General features: G+C 38.5%; 1 protein-coding gene across 3 annotated transcripts in view; it reads left to right on the top strand.

Moving 5' to 3' along the window:
- The window catches only part of Dennd6a (DENN domain containing 6A), a 56383-nt gene that overhangs the window by 1338 nt on the left and 32970 nt on the right, over positions 1–22075 (top strand). For all 3 annotated transcript variants that reach the window (XM_085687799.2, XM_085687800.2, XM_085687801.2), the window contains exons 2-5: positions 9915–9953; positions 10055–10097; positions 20914–21026; positions 21664–21744. In XM_085687799.2, the coding sequence (XP_085543925.2) occupies positions 9915–9953; positions 10055–10097; positions 20914–21026; positions 21664–21744 (276 nt within the window). The remainder of the gene's footprint in view (positions 1–9914; positions 9954–10054; positions 10098–20913; positions 21027–21663; positions 21745–22075) is intronic.

Raw genomic sequence — 22075 nt, 5'->3', positions numbered from 1 at the left:
CAAATTTATTGCTTGACATAAATATTCAGTAAATATTTGTTGATAATAGATCGAGTTAGTACGCAGAGAAATTAGTTATTTGATTTTAGGCAGGAATAGCAATCTCCAAAGACTGAAGACATTTAAGATTACTTTTATGTGTGTATTTTGCCTCCATGACTAGATGTACAGAACATTTGTGTCTTATGCCCGTGGAGGCTGGAGAAAGGGGTCAGAGTCTCTGGATGTGTAGTTAAACAGTTCTGCCTACATGGGTGCTGGGAACTGACCTCAGATCTCCTGGAAGAGCAGCCAGTGCTCTAACAGCTGAACCATCTCTCCAGCCCCTGAAGACAATGTTTTATGCTAATTATTTGATGATAAACTGAAATTATATGTGTAGCAAAATGAAACTCAACTAGAGAGCAGAGGCTATTGTATAGGTTGCATTAAAAATTATTTACATGTGGGTTTTTTTGGTTACATGTGTGTCTCTGCACTACTCATGCCTGTTGCACCCGGAGGTCAGAAAAGGGCATCCAGCCCTCTGATGGGGAGTTACAGGTGGTTGTGAACCTGGTCCTCTGGAAGAGCAGCCTAAGTGTTCTTACCCACAGAGCCTTCTCTTCTCTCTAGCCCCTTTGATTGGTTTCGTAATCTCATCATTTGAAACACTGCTTTTAACATGAATATTTTTTAAATAAGTGGAATATTTTCAATTTTAGTATAATTTTAAACAAGTTGAATATTAGCAAATATAAATATTTAGTAATATTAGTTGGGATGCTGAAAACTATGAATCACTAAAAGGTGCATATTGTTTTATTTCCCATTGCTACCATTGCACAGCGGTTTTCTTTATAACGTAGTTCTTAGCTTTTTTTTCTTCCTCAATATTTAAAGAAAAGTATTAACAGTATGAATTCCCTCAGAAAATGAGTAAGACAGGATTCTTCAATCTTCTCTTTCACTTTGTGTCCAGATTCAGGATCTTCCTCTAGGAAGTAAGGATGAGAGTTGGGGAGATTCCTTCATAAAGGACCTAAAGAAAGATAAGCATAATAAGATGCAAAATGACTTTTGTTTTGTTTGAAAACTGGAGCCCACTCTAACACTGGAGTACATGTAACCCAGACTAGCCTTGAACTCACAGCAGCCTTCTTGTCTCCATGTTTGGGACAAAGCAATTTTGTTTTGCTTGTGTAAAAAAATATTACATTTATTTATTTGTGTGTGTGTGTGTGTGTGTGTGTGTGTGTGTGTATGGTAGAGCACAAGCAGGTATGAGTTGATTCTTTCCTTTCACCATATGGGTCCTGGGGATCAAACATCTATGTACACTGCCTCCTGAGTATACCACCATGCCCAGCCTTTTATTTTATTTTTGGTTGTGAGCCTAGCTTTTAGCGGCTGAGCCATCTCTTCAGCCCTTTATTTTATTTTTTGTTATTTTTTTTATTTTATTTTCATGTGTAGAGGTGTTTTGCCATGGGTGTTGGGTCCCCTGGAACTGTAATTACAGACAGTTGTAAGCCACCATGTGAGTGCTGGGAATTGAACCCAGGTCCCCGGGAAGAGCAGTTAGTGCTCTTAACCGTTTGTCCAGCTCCTCTTTACTTTTTAACTGAAAGAGACATACAGAGTCTTTGCCTTTACTCTTCTTAAAATGAACACAAGGCAGTAACTAATATAAGAAATTGTTGAAGATATATTTTGCTTTTTTCGAATCTGTACTTGTATTGGAAATGGCCAGCAGGAGTAGTTAGGATGGGATTAGAAAGGTAGACTTGTAGCCAGCCGGGCACTGATGGCAGTACTCAGGAGGCAAAGAAATGCGAATCTCTGAGTTCAAGGCCAGTCCAGTCTACAGAGATTCAGAGAGCTCCAGCACAGTCAGGGCAACACAGAGAAACCCTGTCTCGAAAAACTAACCAGCCAAATAAACAAGCAAAAACAGAAAGACTTGGATTGGAATTGATTTATAAAGTGATTCTAGCCCTATGTTTGCAAACTACAGCTAGAGAATTTCAAAAGGAGGATTAAAGAAGATCAAACGAATTAGGATATTAGAATTCAGAACAGTAGAGATTTAACAACGTATTTTGGGTGACATTGATTTTCTAGAAATCTTTTTTTTTTTTTAAGTAAGGAAGCTGAAATGTAACCAATTTATCCCAAATCATAATATTTAGTAAGCCAGGATTTTGATTCCTTCTGACTCTTGATTTTCTCTTAATATGCAAGTTATCCTGCATGAAAAATGAAGCTAGTCATAGAAAACAGAAGCAATGCAGACCTGTGCGATGCCAGGGATAACTTCCAATGAGACTCCTGAGTTATTGGCAATGATAGTTTGCCTTCTCCAGAGTATCTCCCTTTATACAATAATACCAAATAAATACGCTGAGCACTTCTAACCTGGAAGTCTGAAATTTAAATGCTTCAAAACTTAAAACCTAAAAAAATAAAGTAGAATGAATTTTCTTTAGAGCTTTAGATTTCTCACTTGATCAATTCATGAGAGTCCCATTAAGTTCCATAGTCTCAATTTTGAGGCGAGTATTATTAGTTTTGTTGGTGTCTATTATAATAGGAACATTGAGGCTGTTTGGAGAGGCAATAATAGTTGGCTTGTTTATTTCTTATCATGGCAGAAAACTCTGCATTAGTATGTTTTCTGTAACGATAGCAAAAAGTGGACCCTGGGTGATATATAAAAGGAAAAAAACCCTTTATTTAGCGCTCAGCCCTAGACATCCAGTAGTGTGGCTGTAACATCTGCTAGCAAGGTCTATGTCTCCATTATGTTAGGGGGCGGCGTTATGGTGAGAACGTGAAAAGGATGGTGAGAAAGAAAGCAAGAGATATGGGGGGTTCCTGGTTCCATAAAATGTAAAAGTTTTAGCAACCCTCTCATAAGAACCAATTTTCTTGACACCATTGTTATTTTTTCTGGCCACTGCTCAGCATCACACTGGGAGCCAAGTTTCCTGCACGGGAACTTTACAAGGACACATACAAATCATGCGCAGACGCAGATTCTGCCAAGTACCTTTTTAATTTCTTAAAATAATTTTTAATGTTTTTAATTATGGATATATGCACATGAATGAAGGTGCCCTAAGAGGGTAGAGGCATCGTGACTCCTGCAACTGGAGTTGTGTGTGATGGTGAGACCCATGGCATGGATGCTGGAAATCAGTCTTGGGTCCCTGGAAAAAGCAGCAAGTTCTCCTAACCGCTGAGTTATCTCTTTATCCCTGTTTAGGTATCTTTTTTAAAGAGATGTATTCTTGTTCCAGGCATACTGGTACACATCTGTTTTCCCAGCACTTAGGTGAAGGCAGGAGGATTAGAAGTTGAAACTTATTCTCAGCTACCTACTGAAGTAGATAGTCAGCTATTGAAGTCAGCTTGGGTTTCTTTAGACCCTTTATCAAAACCGACATGCTTGTGTGCACACACACATACACACACACACACACACACACACACACACACACACTCAGTTACCTACTGGGTTTGAAGTAATTTTGGACTCCATAAGACACACATAGAAAAAAAAAAGGCAAATAGCTGAGCCCTTGCTGTGTTCCTGAGGTTAGTGTCTCACCTGAGCTCAGGTGATCCTCTTGTTTCTGTTCCCTGGGTCCCCTCCTGTGCCCTGTTCTCTGTGAGCTGTCTGTGGGGTGGGGTGGGGGTAATTATTAATTCTTTATTATTATGTAATGAAAGATTGAATACAAGCATGCAGCAAGTTTTCTAGAAACTAAGTGAAAATTTTCCAATAGAAAATGAGAATTATTTTGAATATTAGAACTTAAGTTAAAATTTTTTGCCTACATCATAAGATTCTGTGTATATTCATTTAAGAAAAACTGTAGAAAAGAGGAAAGGAGAAATCATTTGTTTCATGTCCTGGGTAGAAGTTGGTAGTCAGAATTAAAATAGTTAAGCAATTCTCAAGTATGGCCAAAGGACGTCACAGGCAAATCCAAAGCGTATTTCAGATCAGTGAATAGGTTCAGTAGTGTAATGTTATGATCTTCGGTTAAGTAGAAGGGTGTGAGACAGTGTAATTCAGGTTAAAGATAATGTGAATAGCTGGCTGGGCATGGTGGTGTACACCTTTAATCCTGATCAACCAGAGTCAAATAGATCTCAGTGAGTTCAAGGCCAGTCCATCTATGTAGCGTAGCGAGTGTCCAGCCAGCCGGAACTACACAATGAGACTCTACCTCCAAACAAACAATAATACATGACTATTTTTCTTTGAAAGGAAAATGTTTAGTGATGGTTCTACTAGAAGAGGGAGACTCTTGAGGTCACTGGGAGAAGGGCTCTAATTTCCACTTTATGATTTTAAAGTGAAGCATTAGCTGTGCCCAGGCACAGACTGTTAGAATGTCTCTTGTTTTAGCTCAGACGTGTGCACCACAGCTCAGTGATTTTAGTGTTTCCCCGAACTGCACAACTCACACCACTAATCCAGTTGTAGAACATTTTCATCACTTCGAAAAGAAAACCAACACTTTTTCCCCAGGCTTTGGCAACCACAGATTTATGTTTGACTATGGATTTGCTTCATGCGTACATTTCACATAAATGAAATCACACTTGTGGCTTTTTTTTTTTTTTGTCTGTTTTTACTCGGCATGTTTTCAGGTTTCATCTGTCAGGTATGTTGAGTCTTTTGATCATGCAGTACAGTGCTGTCATCTACAAAGGTCATACTTGAGAACTGTGGGACTGCCACAAAAAAAGTATCTCAAAAGGTTTTACGTAGTTTATCATTTGGTGGTTTTCATGTGAGCATATCTTTCCCTGCTCTTAGTTATGTTCATAGATGCGAAGTTGCTTGTCTTTATATGGTATATGTCTTAGTTGGGATTCCTATTGTTGTGAGGAGACACAATGACCCCAGCAACTCTTAGAAAGGAGAAACATTTAATTGGGTGGCTTACAGTTCAGAGGTTCAGTCCATTATCATCATAGTGAGACATGGCAGTGTGCAGGCAGACATGGTGCTGGAGAAGCAACTGAGTATCCGATATTTTGACTTGCAGGTCTTTCTTACTGGGAATGACTTGAATGCATATGAGACCTCAAAGCCCGCCTCCACAGTGACACACTTTCTCCAACAAGACCATACCTACTTCAACAAGGCCACACCTCCTAATAGTGCCATTCCCTTTGGGTACCATTTTCTTTCAAACCACATAGTATATGTGGTTTAAAATATAAAACCAAAAACCTACTAAAATGTCTCTACCAGTAGTATAAAGGGTTTCAGTTTTTCCCATCCTTGTCACTTTATCTGTCCTTTTGAATATCCAAATGGATAAGGGTGATCTCTTATTTTGCTCTCATTTGCATTTTTCTAACAACTAATGATGTTGAGTGTCTTTGTGGGCTTATTAGCTGTTGATTATTTATTGTTTGTTTTTTCGATGCTACTAGGGATTAAACCTAGAATGTTCCACATGATGGCATGATAGGCATGACTTAGTTATAGCTCCAACTCTGTTTTTACATGTGTGTGCATGTGATACTTTCTTCTGAGACCACAGTCTTCAGGTGGGAAGGTAGGTGTAAACAGTCATAGCAGATACACCTCCATTTGTAGAAATAGTTCATTTTAGACCACTTCTTGGCAGGGGTGTAATATATGTTACACACATGCACATATTCTGTGTAAAGAGAGAGTAGTAAATAAGATCAGGCAGTTTATATATATATATATTTTTTTTAGAATTTTTTCTGTTATCACACTTAGTTCTTATTTTTGTCTTGTCATGTAATCACATCTTTTTCTGTTGTAACTCAGAAGAATCTAATACAGTTAACAGAGCCCATGATATTCTCCTATACTTCAATTTATTTATATTTATATGTATTTGTGTGTGTGTGTGATAAGCATAAGGATAGTCCTGTAAAACTGATTGCAGAGTTGTTGAAGATAAGTTGTTATAGGTCACTAAATTTGTCAGCATGAGTGAATCCAGCAAACTCTAGATTAACTTAACTGTAATTAGACATTACTTTGTTTTTGAGACAGCCTCACTGTGCTGTCCATGTTGTCTTGAAATCTATGTATAACCCAGGCTGACTTTAAAGTCTTTCTTCCTGAGCTTTTCAAGTCCTGGGGTTACAGGCATTCACTAGTTACCCCAGCTTGTGCTGAGATTCGCATACACCATGACTTAAATAGAACGTAGTAGTAATGGTTTTAGGTGTTATTTCAGCTTTAAAATTTGCGGGTGAAGTAATCTGGACATGAAGGAAGGGAGACTTGGTTTTACATATTAAATCCTACTGGTGAAATAGAACTACTTTGAGAGTGTATCTGCTGGAGCAAAGCTGTTTTTATTTACCTTTGTTTTTTAAGAATCTACTCTGGGCTAGAGACTGTTCTAAGTTTAAAGACAGAGTGGTAAATAAAGTAAGACAGTTCTTTTATAAATTTCCATTTGAGGAAAAAATAACAGTATTTTTTTGTTTTTATTTTTGTTGTTAAAAGTGACAAAATCTTAGCCCAAGTTGGCATAAGAAAATACAATTTTGTTTGTTTATACTGGCCTCAACTAATAGTAGGCAAACACTGTAACTCTCAAGCTACACCCCCAGTCCTTTTTCCTTTTGTTTTGAGACACATTTCACTCAATTGCCCAGGCTGACCCTGATCTTTCTCTGCAGTAAAGGCTGGTCTTGAACTTAAAATCCTCCTGCCTTAACTTCTCAAGTAGTTCTGATTACAGACCTGTGTCACCAGACCTAGTTGAGAAAACAGTTTATCGATGAATACTGTTTCAAAATCCATAACTGTCACTCAAAGCACAATTATTTATCAGCTAAACAGTGTTGTTAAACGTTGTTTTTCCCCACTCTTCTCTTTCTCTGTAGATTGAATAAAATAATATAAAATATGAACAGCAGGAAGAGTTATTAGAAAACAACACAGTACAGTATATTATCAATGGGAAATATTTAAAAATATATTTACGTACTTATTTCTTACTTTGAAGCTAAGCATGGGACCCAGAGCCGTCCACGTGCTGGCAGGTACTCTAAACATCAAGCTGGACCCCAGCTACAGTGGGAAAAGTACTCTAAGCACCAAGCTGGACCCCAGCTACAGTGGGAAAGGGTTTTGTTGGAAGCAAAGAGGACTGAAGAAATTTGAAAGCAAATCCATTTGAGCTCTGGCCCAGAATTAAATAAGAAAAAGCTCTTAAAATATTAGAAGAAAGTAAGTACTAAACAATTGAAGACCTTGTTGTTTCCCTAATTCCCTTGATTTCTGGTCATATTTGTAATAATGTTTTTATTTAACATAACTTTCCATCTCACTGTTCTTTTTAAAGTTAGCCCTTGCTTTCATGCTACTCTTTTTTTTGAAACAACATCTCAAGTATCTCAAGATGATCTTGAACTTTTATTACCAAGGAAGACTTTGACCTTGACTTTTTGATCTGATCCTCCCAACTCTGTCCCTAGAGTCTGGGATTATAGGCATGTGCCACTGTGCCAAATTTATGTGGTTCTGGGAATCCAACCCAGGGCTGTTGTGGATTATTCCTTTACACTATGTGAAGATGTGTCACTGTGATCGGTTTAATAAACAGCCAACTGGCCAGTAGCTAGATGGGAGGTATAGGCGGGACAGAGAGAGCCTGGGAAGAAGAAGGCGGAGACGCCAGGAAACACAGAGCAAACAGGATGGGCGTTATGGAGATGAGGTAATAAAACCATGAGGCAGGAAATAAATTAATAGAAATAGGTTAATTTAAGTTATAAGAGCTAGTTAGAAACAAGTCTGAGCTATCAGCTGAGTTTTCATAATTAATAAGTCTCCATGTCATTACTGGGGAGCCAATGGTCCCAGTAAAAAAGGCCAACTACCCAGGGTTCCACTCACACTAGGAAAGCATTCTACCAGCCGACATCTGCCCCCTTTTGACTTTTTAGTGTTGGAATTTGCTCCCTAATACAATTTAAAACAAGTACATAATTACTGTTAAACTTTATCGTGGTGCTGGGAAATTGAACCCATGACCTCAAGCAGGCTAAATAAGTGCTCTGCCCCTAACCCCATATAATTTCAAAATATAAACCATGTGGTATGATTTATACAATTGGGGTTTTTACAATTAAAGAAGGGCAGTCTAATGATGCATGCCTGTAATCCTTGTACTTGAAGGCTGAGACAGGCAGGTTGCTCTGTATTTGAGGCCAGCTTGGGCCATATCATAAAATTCTCAAAGAACAAAAATACTAAAACAAAACAAAACCTCCAAATTCTCTAAACAAAACGAAAAAAAACCCAGGCATAGTAGTTACTTACATTTGTGAAACCACACCTAGAAAGCAGAGACCAGTAGATAAGGGGGTCAAGACCATCCTTGGCTACATAGTAAAAAGCTGACACAAACAAAACAACAAAAACTCAATTACAAACTGCTTCATATTGAAAAGTTTACAAATTTCTGAGTCATAATGCCTAGTATATAGGAAATGTTAAATTATGGGCCTGTATGTATATTTGTAGGCCTCTCAGTCTCAGACAGCTTGGTGTGGGATATATGAGATTCCATCTCAGAACAACAAACTAGAAAGACATATTGAAGTATTGAATACTTACTTTCTTGAGGAGATAATGGTGATTTTTTTCATTCTAGGCTCTATCTATCTATCTATCTATCTATCTATCTATCTATCTATCTATCTGTTTATTTTTTGAGACAGAGTTGTACTTTAACCCAAGCTGCCCTGAAGCTTACTCTGCAGCCCAGGCTAGTTTCAAAACCTGCCTCAGCCTCATGGGTATTGCAGTTATAAGCTGTGTCACCACAACATGCTAGAACCTACTTTTTAATCACTCACAGGAGTGGTTGATCTGTAGGATAGATATCCTTGAGTCTTTTGTTGGCTGTTGTTGGTTCTGGCGTTAGCTGCTCAGGCCTTGACCTTCTTCCATTACAGAGGCTAATGCATAGTTGTTTTCCAGCAGAGGGGTCTGTGGTCACTGCAGGTACTAAATGGGAAAATACTTAATGAATGCTTATTTAAAGGAATGAGGGGTGTGTGGTTAGGATAGGCTTTATGGTAGAGATTTTTTAAATTTTAGGTTATTTTTCCTTTGTTATTTTTCTCTAAATGATGTGTAGCACTCATAGAACCAGTTGATAAGTATTATTTCTTGAACAGGTATGAGTTGAAATATGGATTATGTTTTCTTTACATTGTAAGTTTCAAACAGAAAAAGAGAATGAGTTTAGATTTCAGTCTTAGAGATAATTAGAGGTAATTTTGATGTAATTTTTGGAGCTAATATAAGTTCTGCTTCCTATGTTTGAGACAGTCTTGCCATGTTTTCTGGGCTGTCCTTAAATGACCGGTTTCAAGGTACCCACTTGACTCAACCCTGCAAGGAGCTGTGACTATACAATGATACCACAGCATCGACTGGGATTTCTTAAAACCTTTTCTGACCATAGCCAAGCAGAGCTGCTATGGGACAATGCTCCTGTACACTGTAAAGATTTGTCACTCGTATTAGTTTAGTGAAATGCTGGTTGGCCAGTAGCAGGCAGAAAATATAGGCGGAGCAACCAGACTGACAGTTCTGGAAAGAGGAAAGGCAAAGAGTCAGTCACCAGCCAGATGCAAAGGAAGCAAGATGAGAATGCCTCACTGAGAAAAGGTACCAGGCCATGTGACTAAACGTAGACAGGAATTATAGGTTAATTTAAGTTGTAAGATCTTGTTAATAATAAGTCTGAGCAATTGGCCAAACAGTTTATAATTAATATAATCCTCTGTATGTTTCTTTGGGACTGAATGGCCACAGAACTGGGTGAAACAGGAACTTCCATCTACACAGAACTTTAGAAGTACCTGTTGTATGCTAACATAATTTAACATTTTTCTTCCAGGTAATTTATCCTCAACATTCCAAACTTACGGATAAAGAAGTAAGTAACTATGTTTCTCTGTGTAATCTACTATTATATTTTGCGTGTGTTTGTTGGGGAGTATGTATGCCAGCATTGATAGCTCTTATTTTCTTTTTCAGAAAACCAACATTTGCTATTTGTCTTTTCCAGACTCAAATTCAGGTAACTATTTATCATATATGGTTCTCTTGAATCTTGTACTAATGTGGATGATAGTCTTCACATACGACAAATGATCAGTATGGCACATTGGAATGCATGCTCAGTTTTAGTTCAACATATCTATGATTTTGAGTTTTTGTTTAATGATGCCTTGTCCTGTCATTGTAGATTTCACTTTTTTCATCTCTTAAGGTAACTGTTAAAGCATGATGAGATAAAACATACAGAGAACAATAAATTCTAAAAATAAAGATTAGATAGTATATTTGGGAACTGTATAGTTTTTTTTTTCAGTTTAGAACTTAGGAATTTGCCTGGAACTGCAAATGCAGTAAAAAAAAAAAATTTAAATTCATGTATATCTGAATGTGGGTTTGTGTGCATGAGTGCAGTGCTCTTGGGGCCCAGAAGAGGTCAGCAGATCCTAGAGCTGGAGTTGGAGGCAGTTATGAGCCAGTCTGGGTCTCTAGAAGAGCAGTAAACACTCTTAACCACTCAGTGATCTTTCTGGCTCCAAATTTTCTAAAAATTCACAAACAGCAGCGATATAGTTGTGACATGGTCCCATCAATTTGTCGCAGCTGTTTTTATGAGTTGAAATAAAATAGTGAAATAGTGCTTAGTTTGTAGACTAAGCAAAGGTACACATTTGCCTATCATTAAGCTTGCTTTCTCTGGTTCCTACGAGCTGTACTTTTGTGGTCCTTACCATTGACTTCTCTCAGGCTACCTCTGTTTTTTTACTTTCTAAACACCTTCATAGACTTAAAGTGACCAGAACACTCAGCCCTCAGACTGCACACAGAACCCTTAAGACAGAATTCCTCCAGTTTCCTTTTCTTTTGTGGTTATTTCTAATGTCCTGACAATTTAGGCCAGTTAATTTGATTTGGGAGATTTGACAGGTTACTATTAATTTTCTTTCTGTACAAATGCTTGCCGTTTTGTTTTGGTTTTCCTCTTATTTATGTTGAGCTCTGCCTTGCTAAGAGATGTGAAAGAAAACTAATGTTTTAGTAAATAGATATTGCTCTTGATTAAGTCTAGACGGTCTGCTGTCCTGATATGAACTGATTAAAATTTACATTAGTTTTCATTCATAATGATATTGTGACAGAGAAGTTGTCTGAATCTGACCTTATTTCATTTAAGATTTTCCCAGTTGGTTGTGTACTATTTTATCAATCTAGAACTGGCTGTCATAGGTCTCTTATTCCTCCTCCTCCTTCTCCTCCTCCTCCTCCTCCTCCCCTCTTCCTCTTCCTCCTCTCTTCCTCCTCCTCCTCCTCTTCTCTCTCTCTCTCTCTCTCTCTCTGTGTGTGTGTGTGTGCATGTGTGTAATGTGTGTGATGTGTGTAGTTGCACATGCTGTGGAAGGCATGGTCAGAGGACAACTTCATAGAATTGATTCTCTCTTACCATTTAAGTGGATTCCACAGGTCAGTCTCAGGTTTCCCAGCTTGTGCAGCAAGTACCTTTACAATCTGAGCCATTTTGCTATCTCAAGATTCTTACCTCTTGCTAGAGATGGCATTTACTTTAATCAGTATAAACAAACTTAGCTAAATAATATTTAGCTCATATAGTTTTTCATATATATATATATTTACCTTCCCACAGTTTACTACTTCTAGAAGGCCAAGCTGTTTAATGTATCAGAATTTAATTTCTGTTAAAATTTTATGTAAGCTCCCAGATCTAACTTCCTTTGGAGTGTCAACCTTCTCTGTAAGGTTTTCAGAAATGTAAAATAAGTCTTTTCTATCCTCCCCTCCCTTCACCAGTTTTTCAAGACAGGGTGTCTCTGTATAGGCTGGGTTGCCCTGGAACTCGCTTTGTAGATCATGCTGAACTCAAATACAGAGAGTCATCTGGCTCAGCTTCCCAAGTGTTAGGATTAAAGCTTACCACCAGGCCCAGCTAAATCTTTTCTGTTGTCAATATTTTATTGTTCAACTTAGTACACAGATCCTAGCCCCTGAAATACAGAGACTAGAAGAAAAACTTTCCTTCTCTTCCAAACATCAATGCTAAAAAGCAGTGTTAATAATTCCATGGTACTTTGGCAGTCTTTAAAATTTTTTAATTCATTTATTTTATTTATTTGTAATATTGGGAGTTGAACCTTGTTGCATGCCCAGGCAAAAACTCTACCACCAAGCTACTTGATAGGCTTGTTTTGTTTTGTTTGGTTGGTTTGGTTTTGGGTTTATTTGGGCTAGGGTTTCACTATATAACTCTGGCTGTCCTGGAACTTTCTACTGGACCAAACTGGCCTTGAACTCACAGAGACCCACCTGATTCTGCCTCCCAAGTGTAGGGATTAAAGGTGTGCACCACTACACCTGGCACTTGATAGCCTTTTTGATGACATTTAATAGTATCTATGTGGATCATTTCCTTTTTGTAAATTTAGACTCAAGTGTAAATCTATATCATTAAAAATTTTAATATTTTAAGCATATGAATGACCTACAGAATTTTAAATGTCTTCTTAATAAGCTACCCATCAAATGAAGTATAGTTTATTTTACCCAAAGCATGGTGGGAACATATAAGTGAAATTGTCAAGTGATATTTGTAACACCCGATTCTGTGTTACCCTCTCGGTACAGTTCGCGCATGACTGTACCTTATGCGAGTTTGGGCAAAGGCCTGGAGATTGAACAAAAGACACAAGAGACCATGGTCATTCGAAAGAGAACAGCCGAATGCCACTTTATTCAGCTTTTTGCCAAGCTACTATACTCTGGCCCCAGTAAAGGAATTCCCTCCCAGCTAGGCGGGAACCTGGTGCCATGTGGGGATTCCTTCCCAGGCAGGGGGTTGGGGGAGAAAGAACCTGGCACCTTATAGGAACTTCTCCTGGGCAGGTGGGAAATTACCATACCAAAGTGAAACAAAGCCCTACAGCTAAATCACCAGGCTATGGCGGAGAGAGCACAGGGACTAGCAGGAAGCTTAGCTGGCCGACCAGAACTGTCCTGGAGACGCACCCCAGGGAATCAAGGGGAGACCGGGCCCTACAATATTGAAAGCGGCTTCATATATATATGTGTGTGTGTAATATATTTTATACACACATACATATATATACATATATGTATGATTTTTTTTTTTTATTTTTCGAGACAGGGTTTCTCTGTAGTTTTTGGTGCCTGTCCTGGAACTAGCTCTTGTAGACCAGGCTGGCCTCGAACTCACAGGGATTCGCCTGCCTCTGCCTCCCGAGTGCTGGGATTAAAGGCGTGCGCCACCACCGCCCGGCTATGTATGATTTTTTTGAGCTCTACATTTTTCTCTGCTCCCCTCCTTGCCTCTCCCTTCTCGTTCAACCCTCTCCCAAGGTCCAAATGCTCCCAATTTACTCAGGAGATCTTGTCTTTTTCTATTTCCAATGTAGATTAGATCCATGTATGTCTCTCTTAGAGTCCTCATTGTTGTCTAAGTTCTATGGGATTGTGGTTTGTAGGCTGGCTTTCTTTGCTTTATGTTTAAAAAACACCTATGAGCGAGTACATGTGATAATTGTCTTTCTGTGTCTGGGTTACCTCACTCAAAATAATGTTTTCTAGCTCCATCCATTTGCTTGCAAATTTCAAAATGTCATTTTTTTTTTCTGCCGTGTAGTACTCCATCATGTAAATGTTCCACATTTTCCTTATCCATTCTTCAGTCGAGGGGCATTTATGTTGTTTCCAGGTTCTGGCTATGAAAAACAAAACTGCTATGAATATAGTTGAGCACATGTCCTTGTGGCACAATTGAGCATCCTTTGGATATATATCCAAAAGTGGTATTGCTGAATCTTGAGGAAGGTTGTTTCCTAATTTTCTGAGAAATCACCACACTGACATCCAAAGGGGCTGTACCAGCTTGCATTTCCACCAGCAATGCAGAAGTGTTCCCTTTTCCCCACAACTTCTCCAGCATAAGTCATTAGTGTTTTTGATCTTGGCCATTCTTACAGGTGTAAGATGGAATCTCAGAGTTGTTTTGATTTGCATTTTTCTGATGATTAAGAATGTTGAGCATTTCCTTAAGTGTCTTTCAGCCATTTAAGATTCCTCTGTTGAGAGTTCTCTGTTTAGGTCTATACTCCACTTTTTTATTAGATTATTTGGTTTTTTTGATGACAAATTTTTTGAGTTCTTTGTATATTTTGGAGATCAGACCTCTGTCTGATGTGGGGTTCATGAAGATCTTTTCCCATTCTGTATGCTGTCGTTTTGTCTTGTTGACTGTGTCCTTTGCTTCACAAAAACTTTTCAGTTTCAGTAGATCCCATTTATTAATTGCTTCTCTTAGTGTCTGTGCTACTAGGGTTATATTCAGGAAGTGGTCTCCTGTGCCAATGTGTTCAAGTGTACTTCCCATTTTCTCTTCTATGAGATTCAGTGTGACTGGCTTTATGTTGAGGTCTTTGATTCATTTGGAATTGAGTTTTGTACATGGTGATAGATATGGATCTATTTGCATTCTTCTACATGTTGATATCCAGTTATGCCAGCACCATTTAAATATGCTTTCATTTTTCCATTTGATATTTTTTGCTTCCTTGTCAAAAATCAGGTATTCAAAGGTGTGGATTGATATACGGGCCTTTGATACAGTTCCATTGGTTCTCCTGTTGTTCTTATGCCAATACCAGGCTGTTTTCAGTACTGTAGCTCTGTAGTAGAGTTTGAAGTCATGGATTGTGATGCCTCCAGAAGTTCTTTTATTGTACAGGATTGTTGTGGCTATCCTGGGTTTTTTGCATTTCCATATGAAGTTGGGTACTGTTCTTTCGAGGTCTTTGAAGAATTTTGCTGGGATTTGATGGGCATTGCATTGAATCTGTAGATTGCTTTTGGTAAGATCGCCATTTTTACTTTGTTAATTCTACCAACCCAAGAGCATGGGAGATCTTTCCACTTTTTGGTATGTTCTTCAATTTCTTTCTTCAAAGATTTAAAGTTCTTGTCATACAAGTCTTCCACTTGTTTGGTCAGATTTACCCCGAGATATTTTATGATATTTGTGACTGTTGTGAAGGGTGTTAAATCTCTGATTTCTTCCCCAGTCCTTTTATCATCTGTGTACAGGAGGGCTACTGAATTTTTTTTTTTTTTTTGAGTCAATCTTATATCCTGCTACATTGCTGAAAGTGTTTATGAGTTGTAGAAGTTCCTTGGTAGAATTTTGGGATCACTTTTGTAAACTATCATATCAGCAAACAGTGAGAGTTTGGCTTCTTCTTTTTCATTTTATGTCATTTGTTCTCCTTTTGGTGTCTTATTGCTCTAGCTAGAACCTCAAGAACTATATTGAATAGATATGAAGAGAGTGGCCAACCTTGTCTTGGTCCTGATTTCAGTGGGACCTCTTTGAATTTCTCTCCATTTAGTTTAATGTTGGTTGTTGGCTTGCTGTATATTGCCTTTATTAAGTTTAGGCAATTATTAAATATTAAGTTTAGATGTTGAAGGCAGCATCTTGATAGTCTGATGAGCGAGCTCTAGAGAGCATCTCAGAGCCCAGAGCTCATGCTGGTTCTCCAAACCCTGTTCTCTGTGTCTTGTTAATGGAGGTTATAATTACTGCTCCTCCAACTTTGAGGTTGATTTAAAATTTTCAAAATAGCTTTTATTTACTGTGGAAGGAAATCTTGGCACAGCAGAGCAGACTTTAGAAAAGAATCATAAATCAAGATTTCCTTTCCATGATATACCCCCACTCAAATAAAAAGGTAGAATAGCAATTTGGACTGTATGAAAACCACAGAAGGAAATGCTTTTACAATTCACAGTGAAACAAGCAATTCACTCTCCCTTCATGTACAACCTTAGATCTTCATGATTTTAGAAAAAAGTACTTAGTTTGTTTTTGCGTTTTGAGTGCATTTTGTCTATGTATGAGTCTTTGTATGAGTATGCCCTCAGCTACACACACCAGGCTTTCCCTCATTATTTACTGTTATCACCATCTGGATGTAGATGTTGCTCAAACTAAGCTATACTCAAGGACAGGAGTCTCTGTGTTTTATCCATGTCAAGGAAGAAAATTTAGTCACAGAGAATTTTAAGTAGCAATGAATTCAAGAAAGACACAGTCCTCGTTGTGGGTAGACTTGGATTGCAGACACTATTTGTGTTAAGCAGCACGGACACTGCACTATATGGTATACTCCTTAAATTACCTGTATTGAAGGACCTGTTGTTTTGGTGAACTAATACTTTTGTGAAATGCAAGGGAACAAAATATTAGAAAATAGAAATTTAAAAATATCAGTAAAACAAAATAAAACTAAATTTGTTACACTAGTGTCAGACTGCTAGAAAAGCTTTCAAGTGTATTCAACTTAGTTATTTATAAGTTTATGGATTTGTGTTAATGTAGAGGTTACACTAAACACTTCTAAACTTATACACTTAAAGTTCTATATTTTTATGCTTTTTAAAAGTTATTTATTTTTATTTTATGTGCATTGGTGTTTTGCCTAAATGTATGTTATATGAAGATGTTGGATCCCCTGGAACTGGAGTTATAGACAATTGTAAGCTGCCGTGTGGGTGCTGAGAATTGATCCCAGGTCCTCTGGAAGAGTAGTCAGTGTTCTTAACCACTGAGCCATCTCTCCAGCCCCCTTCTACATTTCTTAACTTCTACACTTTTAAACTACACTTACATACCTTTATACTTGTATACTTTTATACTTTTGCACTTGTACACGTCTATACTTGCACACTTCTATACTTCTGTACTTGTACACTTCTATATTTCTGCATTTGTACACTTCTGTACTTGTATACTTCTATACTTCTGCATTTGTACACTTCTGTACTTGTACACTTTTATACTTTTGCATTTGTACACGTCTATACTTGTACACGTCTACATTTCTTCTATACTTGTACACCTAGAAACTCGAGAGGATCTGCTTTGAAACACTGTCTTTGAGCAGTTCCATGTCAGCTGCCCTAACGACAGCAGGATGAATGACTGCAAAGACCTGAGGGCCACAGAGTAGAGCCTTTATCTTTTTCTTTCTTGTTTGTTGTTGTTCATGGTCTTATGATGCAGCACAGACTGGCCTGGAAACTTGGTGATAGTCTCTCTCCATCTCCCTAGTTCTGGGATTATAGACGTGCACCTCTGAGCCTTGCAAGGAGATAACCTTGAAGTTTTATCTTAGTCATCTGTATCCTGACCCACACCATATTCATGTTTGTGATAATGTAGAAATAATCTTTTAAAGTTGTCTGTTGTCATCAGGAAAAATATTTTTTTCTTAAATCTTTGAGAGACCGTTTTGTTATAAGAAATTTGTCTGAGCCAGACGATGATGGTGCATGTCTTTAATTCCAGCACTCAGGGAGGCAGAAGCAGGCGGATCTCTGTGAGTTTGAGGCTAGCCTGGTCTATAGAGTGAGTTCCAGGACAGCCAGAGATATACAGAGAAATCCTGTCTCGAAAAAGGAGGAGGAGGAGGACGAGGAGGAGGAAGAGGAAGAGGAAGAAGAAAAGAAGAAGAAGGAGGAGGAAGAGGAAGAAGAAAAAAGAAGGAGAAGGAGGAAGAGGAAGAGGAGAAAGAAAAGAAGAAGGAGGAGGAAGAGGAAGAGGAGGAAGAAAAGAAGGAGGAGGAGGAAGAGGAAGAGGAGGAAGAAAAGAAGGAGGAGGAGGTTTTCTGTTTGTCTTTAACTCTGTTATCTCAGTGGCATGGGTAAAAGAATCTTTAAAAACATCCTAGAGTAATCTTAAAACGGAAGGAGGTCTTCCTGCCATCTCCCCAACCTTCTTGTAGGAAGAGCCGTGACTGGACGGACTGCTACTTTTTGAATGGACAATTTGGCCAGAGACCAGTGAACGGAACAACTCTGACCTGAAGAGCTTTGCTTTTGAGAGAGGCTTTTGTTAATTGAAGAAAAGCAGTTTCAATATCTGTCCTGATTGTCTGTGAAATAACATTAAAAAAACAGTAGTGCTGGGACTGGGTAGGTGGATCAGCAGTTAGGAGCACTGTCTACTCTTATAAAAAGCACTGCTGTGGTGGTTAACAACTATTTGTAACTCAAGTTTAAAGAGGATCTAAGCCAGGTGATGGTGGCGCACGCCTTTAATCCCAGCACTCGGGAGGCAAAAGCAGGCGGATCTCTGTGAGTTTGAGTCCAGCCTGGTCTACAAGAGCTACTTGCAGGGCAGCTAGGACTGTTACACAGAGAAATCATGTCTCATAAAAGCAGGGGAGGATCTGATGCCCTCTTCTAGCCTCTGTGGTACACATACATACATTCAGGCTGACATACATATACAATTGAAATAAATAAATCTTAACAACAGCTTGGGGCTAAGGAGATGACTCAGTCTGTAAAGGGCTTGCATGTTCACACATGTATGTGTGCATGCATAGTTCAGTTCACTTAACATGCAATTCACTTATAAAATGCATAGTTCTCTATGGTGACTTCATGACTACAGATAGAAAGTAGAGAGTCCAGCAGAAAGAAGCTAGATGCAAAGGTGTCCTCAAGGACTTGCCCCAGTGACCTGCTTCTTCCATCTAGGCTCTACCTTCTAAAGTTTTCAGAACCTCCCAAAGTAGTGCCATTCACTTGGGACGTGCCTTTTGTAGGACCACTTCATATTCAAGCTAGCATTTTCTAAAGAGAAAATATGAGGCATTGGTATACATGTTTGTTTAACTAAAACACTACTAGAACATATCACAGAGCATGTAGATCCAGATGTATTGTACATACTTGTAATCCTAGAGCTCAGGAGACTGAGGCAGAAGGATTTTGAGTTTGACACCAGTCTTGACTGCATAGTGAGTTCCGGACCAGCCTGAAAAACATAGCAGGACTTAGTTTCAAGCACAGAGAAATTCAGTTTTTTTTAACTTCTTCTCTCTAATAGCAAAGAAATATTAGTGTCTATAATTGCCACTAGGTATACTTACCTAATTTGTCTTTTGAGAAGGTTTGAACAGTTGTGAGGTTTATGCTTCTTGTTTAGAATGTCATATAAGAAAAATAAAAAGTAATAAGTAATGTGTAATTGTAGAAATATTGAACATTATTATATTAATTCTAATGGATTACTTAGGAAAAATCTAAGTGATATTCCTGCAAGTATTTAAATCTTAATATAATTTAAAAAACTATTACTCTATGTATGTGTGCTCATATACACATGTTGGTACACATGTGCCACTGAGCTGCCATACATGGATGGAGGCCAGAGGACAATTGTCAGAGGTCAGTTTTCTGTTTCATCTGTGGGTGTGGGAATTGAATGCAGTTTGTTCCCAGTCTTGAGTAGAAAGCACTTTTACTTGCCAAGTCATCTCACTAGTTCAGCCATTTCACCAGCTCGCATGTGTTTTAAGAACCTAGTTTTTAAAGTTTAATCATTTTTTAAAGTAATTATTGCTTGACAAGTTTAATTACAATTTGCATTTTAAGAGGCTTGCTGAAATGATTAAAGTTGAAATTGTTAATTCAGATGATTAAGATGCTAAGTTTATTACTTGGACTCTTACTGAATCTTGTATATTATGAGGGTTTTTTTTGTTGTTTGTTTTTGTTTTTCGAGACAGGATTTCTCTGTGTAGCTTTGGAGTCTGTCTTGGAACTCGCTCAATAGACCAGGCTTACCTTGAATTCACAGAGATCTGCCTGCCTCTTAACTCCCGAGTGCTGGGATTAAAAGATTCACCACCACCTCCTGGCTGTATATTATGTATTTTTAAAGGAGCCTCCCATTGTGAAATAGAAAACATGGACAGGACCGATTATTTGCTAGCACTTCAGTCACCTCCTCAAGCCTCTTCTGTCTCATCTGCTCCCTTCTCCAAGTATATCCGCTTATATTTTTTTATTATTATTTTTTCATCACTGGGTCCTGTATCCCCAAATACTACAGCTTTGTCTGCTTTTATGTATTTAGAAACTGGGTCTGTAGTTTACTGGAGGTAGTGCTTACCTAGCATCAAGAGTCCCTATGTTCACTGCACTGCAATCCGTAAAATTGGCCTGATGGCATCACTGTAATCTCAGCACTGGGGAGGCAGGGACCCGAGGACCAGGACTTCAAGACTGCATAGCAAGTTTGAGGCCAGACTGAGCTACGTGATACCCTATTTCAAAAAGATTTTTAAACATTTTATATACATGGATATGGTAGCACATATCTTTAATCCCAGCACTTGGGAGGCAGAGGCAGGCAGATTGTTGAGTTCAAAACTAGCCTTGTTTATGTAGAGTTCAGGCCATCCACATAGTGAGAACCTGTCTCAAAATCAAAACAGAAGTTAGTATAGACATAGATTTACAAAAGGTGTGTTTTGTGTGTGTGTGCACGTGCTGATGTGTGAGTGCTTTTGTGTTTAGCTTCATTAGTTTACATTTGTGAGATGATATCATACGTAGGCAAATTAAAACAATGAATGACACTGGAAAATGAAGCAGGAAAAGTTGCAGAAACACTTAAGAATTAAGATGTGCATTTTTTCTCTAACTGAGCAAGTCCAGAATTTGTTTTGCGTTTTTGAGGCACAGTCTCGTTCTGTAGCTCCCACTGTGCTAGAGCTCACTCTGCAGACCAGACCTCAGTCCCCAGATCCGCCCGCCTCTGCCTCCCAAGTACTAGGATTAAAGGTGTGCGCCACCACTCCTGGCTAAATCCTAGAATTTCTAAACTGTCTTTTTCTTCTCTTAGACATGAAGAAATGTGTTTAAGTTACTTGTAAAGTTCTTTCACTCTGATACTGATGAAACTGTTTAAATGACACCCTGAGCCATACTGACTGGCTTTTCCTTTCTTTTTTCATTAGGTTGTCTTGGAGATACCCAGTTTTGTTTCCGATTCCGACAGTCTTCTGGGAGGAGGGTGTCACTACATTGTCTTCTCGATCAGTTTGACAAAGATTTACCAGTTTACTTAAAGGTTTGAAAAGTGGCCATGGAAAAATGTCCATGGAGAGGGAGCATTAGAGCTTGTTGCTTTAGAACTAGTATACTCAGTCACCTTGATGACATGTTATTGTTGTTTGCCTTTGGGGGTGCTTTATTGTCTGTCTGGGTTTCTCAGAGAAAGTCCGAATGCTAAGGACTCAGTGTGCGAGTGGAAGTGACTGTGAGTTCTGGAAGCGATGCCATCGTGAATTGTGCTCTCCTGAGATGTGCGGGTGGAGTGGCCGGCTTTATGCAGTAAATATCATCACACTTTCCCTGTGCCAGCACCTCAGATCTTATTACAGCCATATGTATTTACACTGGGGGAACACTGAATTTGATGTTTTTCTGATTTCAGTTTGCAAGTCTAGACAGGAATAAAGAACATAAGCTGATGGCTTCCTAGGGAAGCCCCGCCTCCAGTTCTCAGGCTGTAGTTTAATCTTGGGCAAGTCGGCAGGTGCTTCTTCTCCTGATTTTTGTTTGTTGGTAGGAAGGTCTAACTGGCTTTTGTGCATTTCTCACATACTAACTTGGATTATTAAGTAAGTCCAGTGTTACTGTTAAAGGATAACTACATATATATGTACAGACATACACACATACAATTTTTGTCTCTTCTTTCATAGAAAGATCCTGCATATTTTTATGGATATGTCTATTTCCGACAAGTTCGCGATAAAACTCTTAAAAGAGGCTACTTTCAGAAGGTAATTTTTAGATGAACTATTAATATTTTTAGTTGTGATTAGAAAAGGTGAGCACTGGACTTAATGGTGTCTGCCCGTGGTCTGAACACTTGGGAGGCAGAGACAGAAGACGCAGGAATTTGAGGCCAGCCTAAGCTCCATGAGAGCCCGTCTCAGTTCTCCACTCTAAAGTAGAAATGATTAGAGAGCTTTATGTTTCACTTGTGCCTTTTAGATTATAGACACCTATCTTATTTATTCATCTTTTTAAGACAGGGTCTGCCCATATATGTAACTCTGGTTGTTCTGGAACTTGCTCTGTAGACCTGGCTGGCCTCTCTGTATTCACAGA

Source organism: Myodes glareolus, chromosome 5 (assembly GCF_982192425.1).
Source record: "Myodes glareolus chromosome 5, mMyoGla1.1, whole genome shotgun sequence".
Lineage (NCBI taxonomy): Eukaryota > Metazoa > Chordata > Mammalia > Rodentia > Cricetidae > Myodes > Myodes glareolus.
The sequence above is the reverse complement of the archived record's forward strand: the minus strand, read 5'-3'. Positions and strand labels throughout refer to the sequence as shown.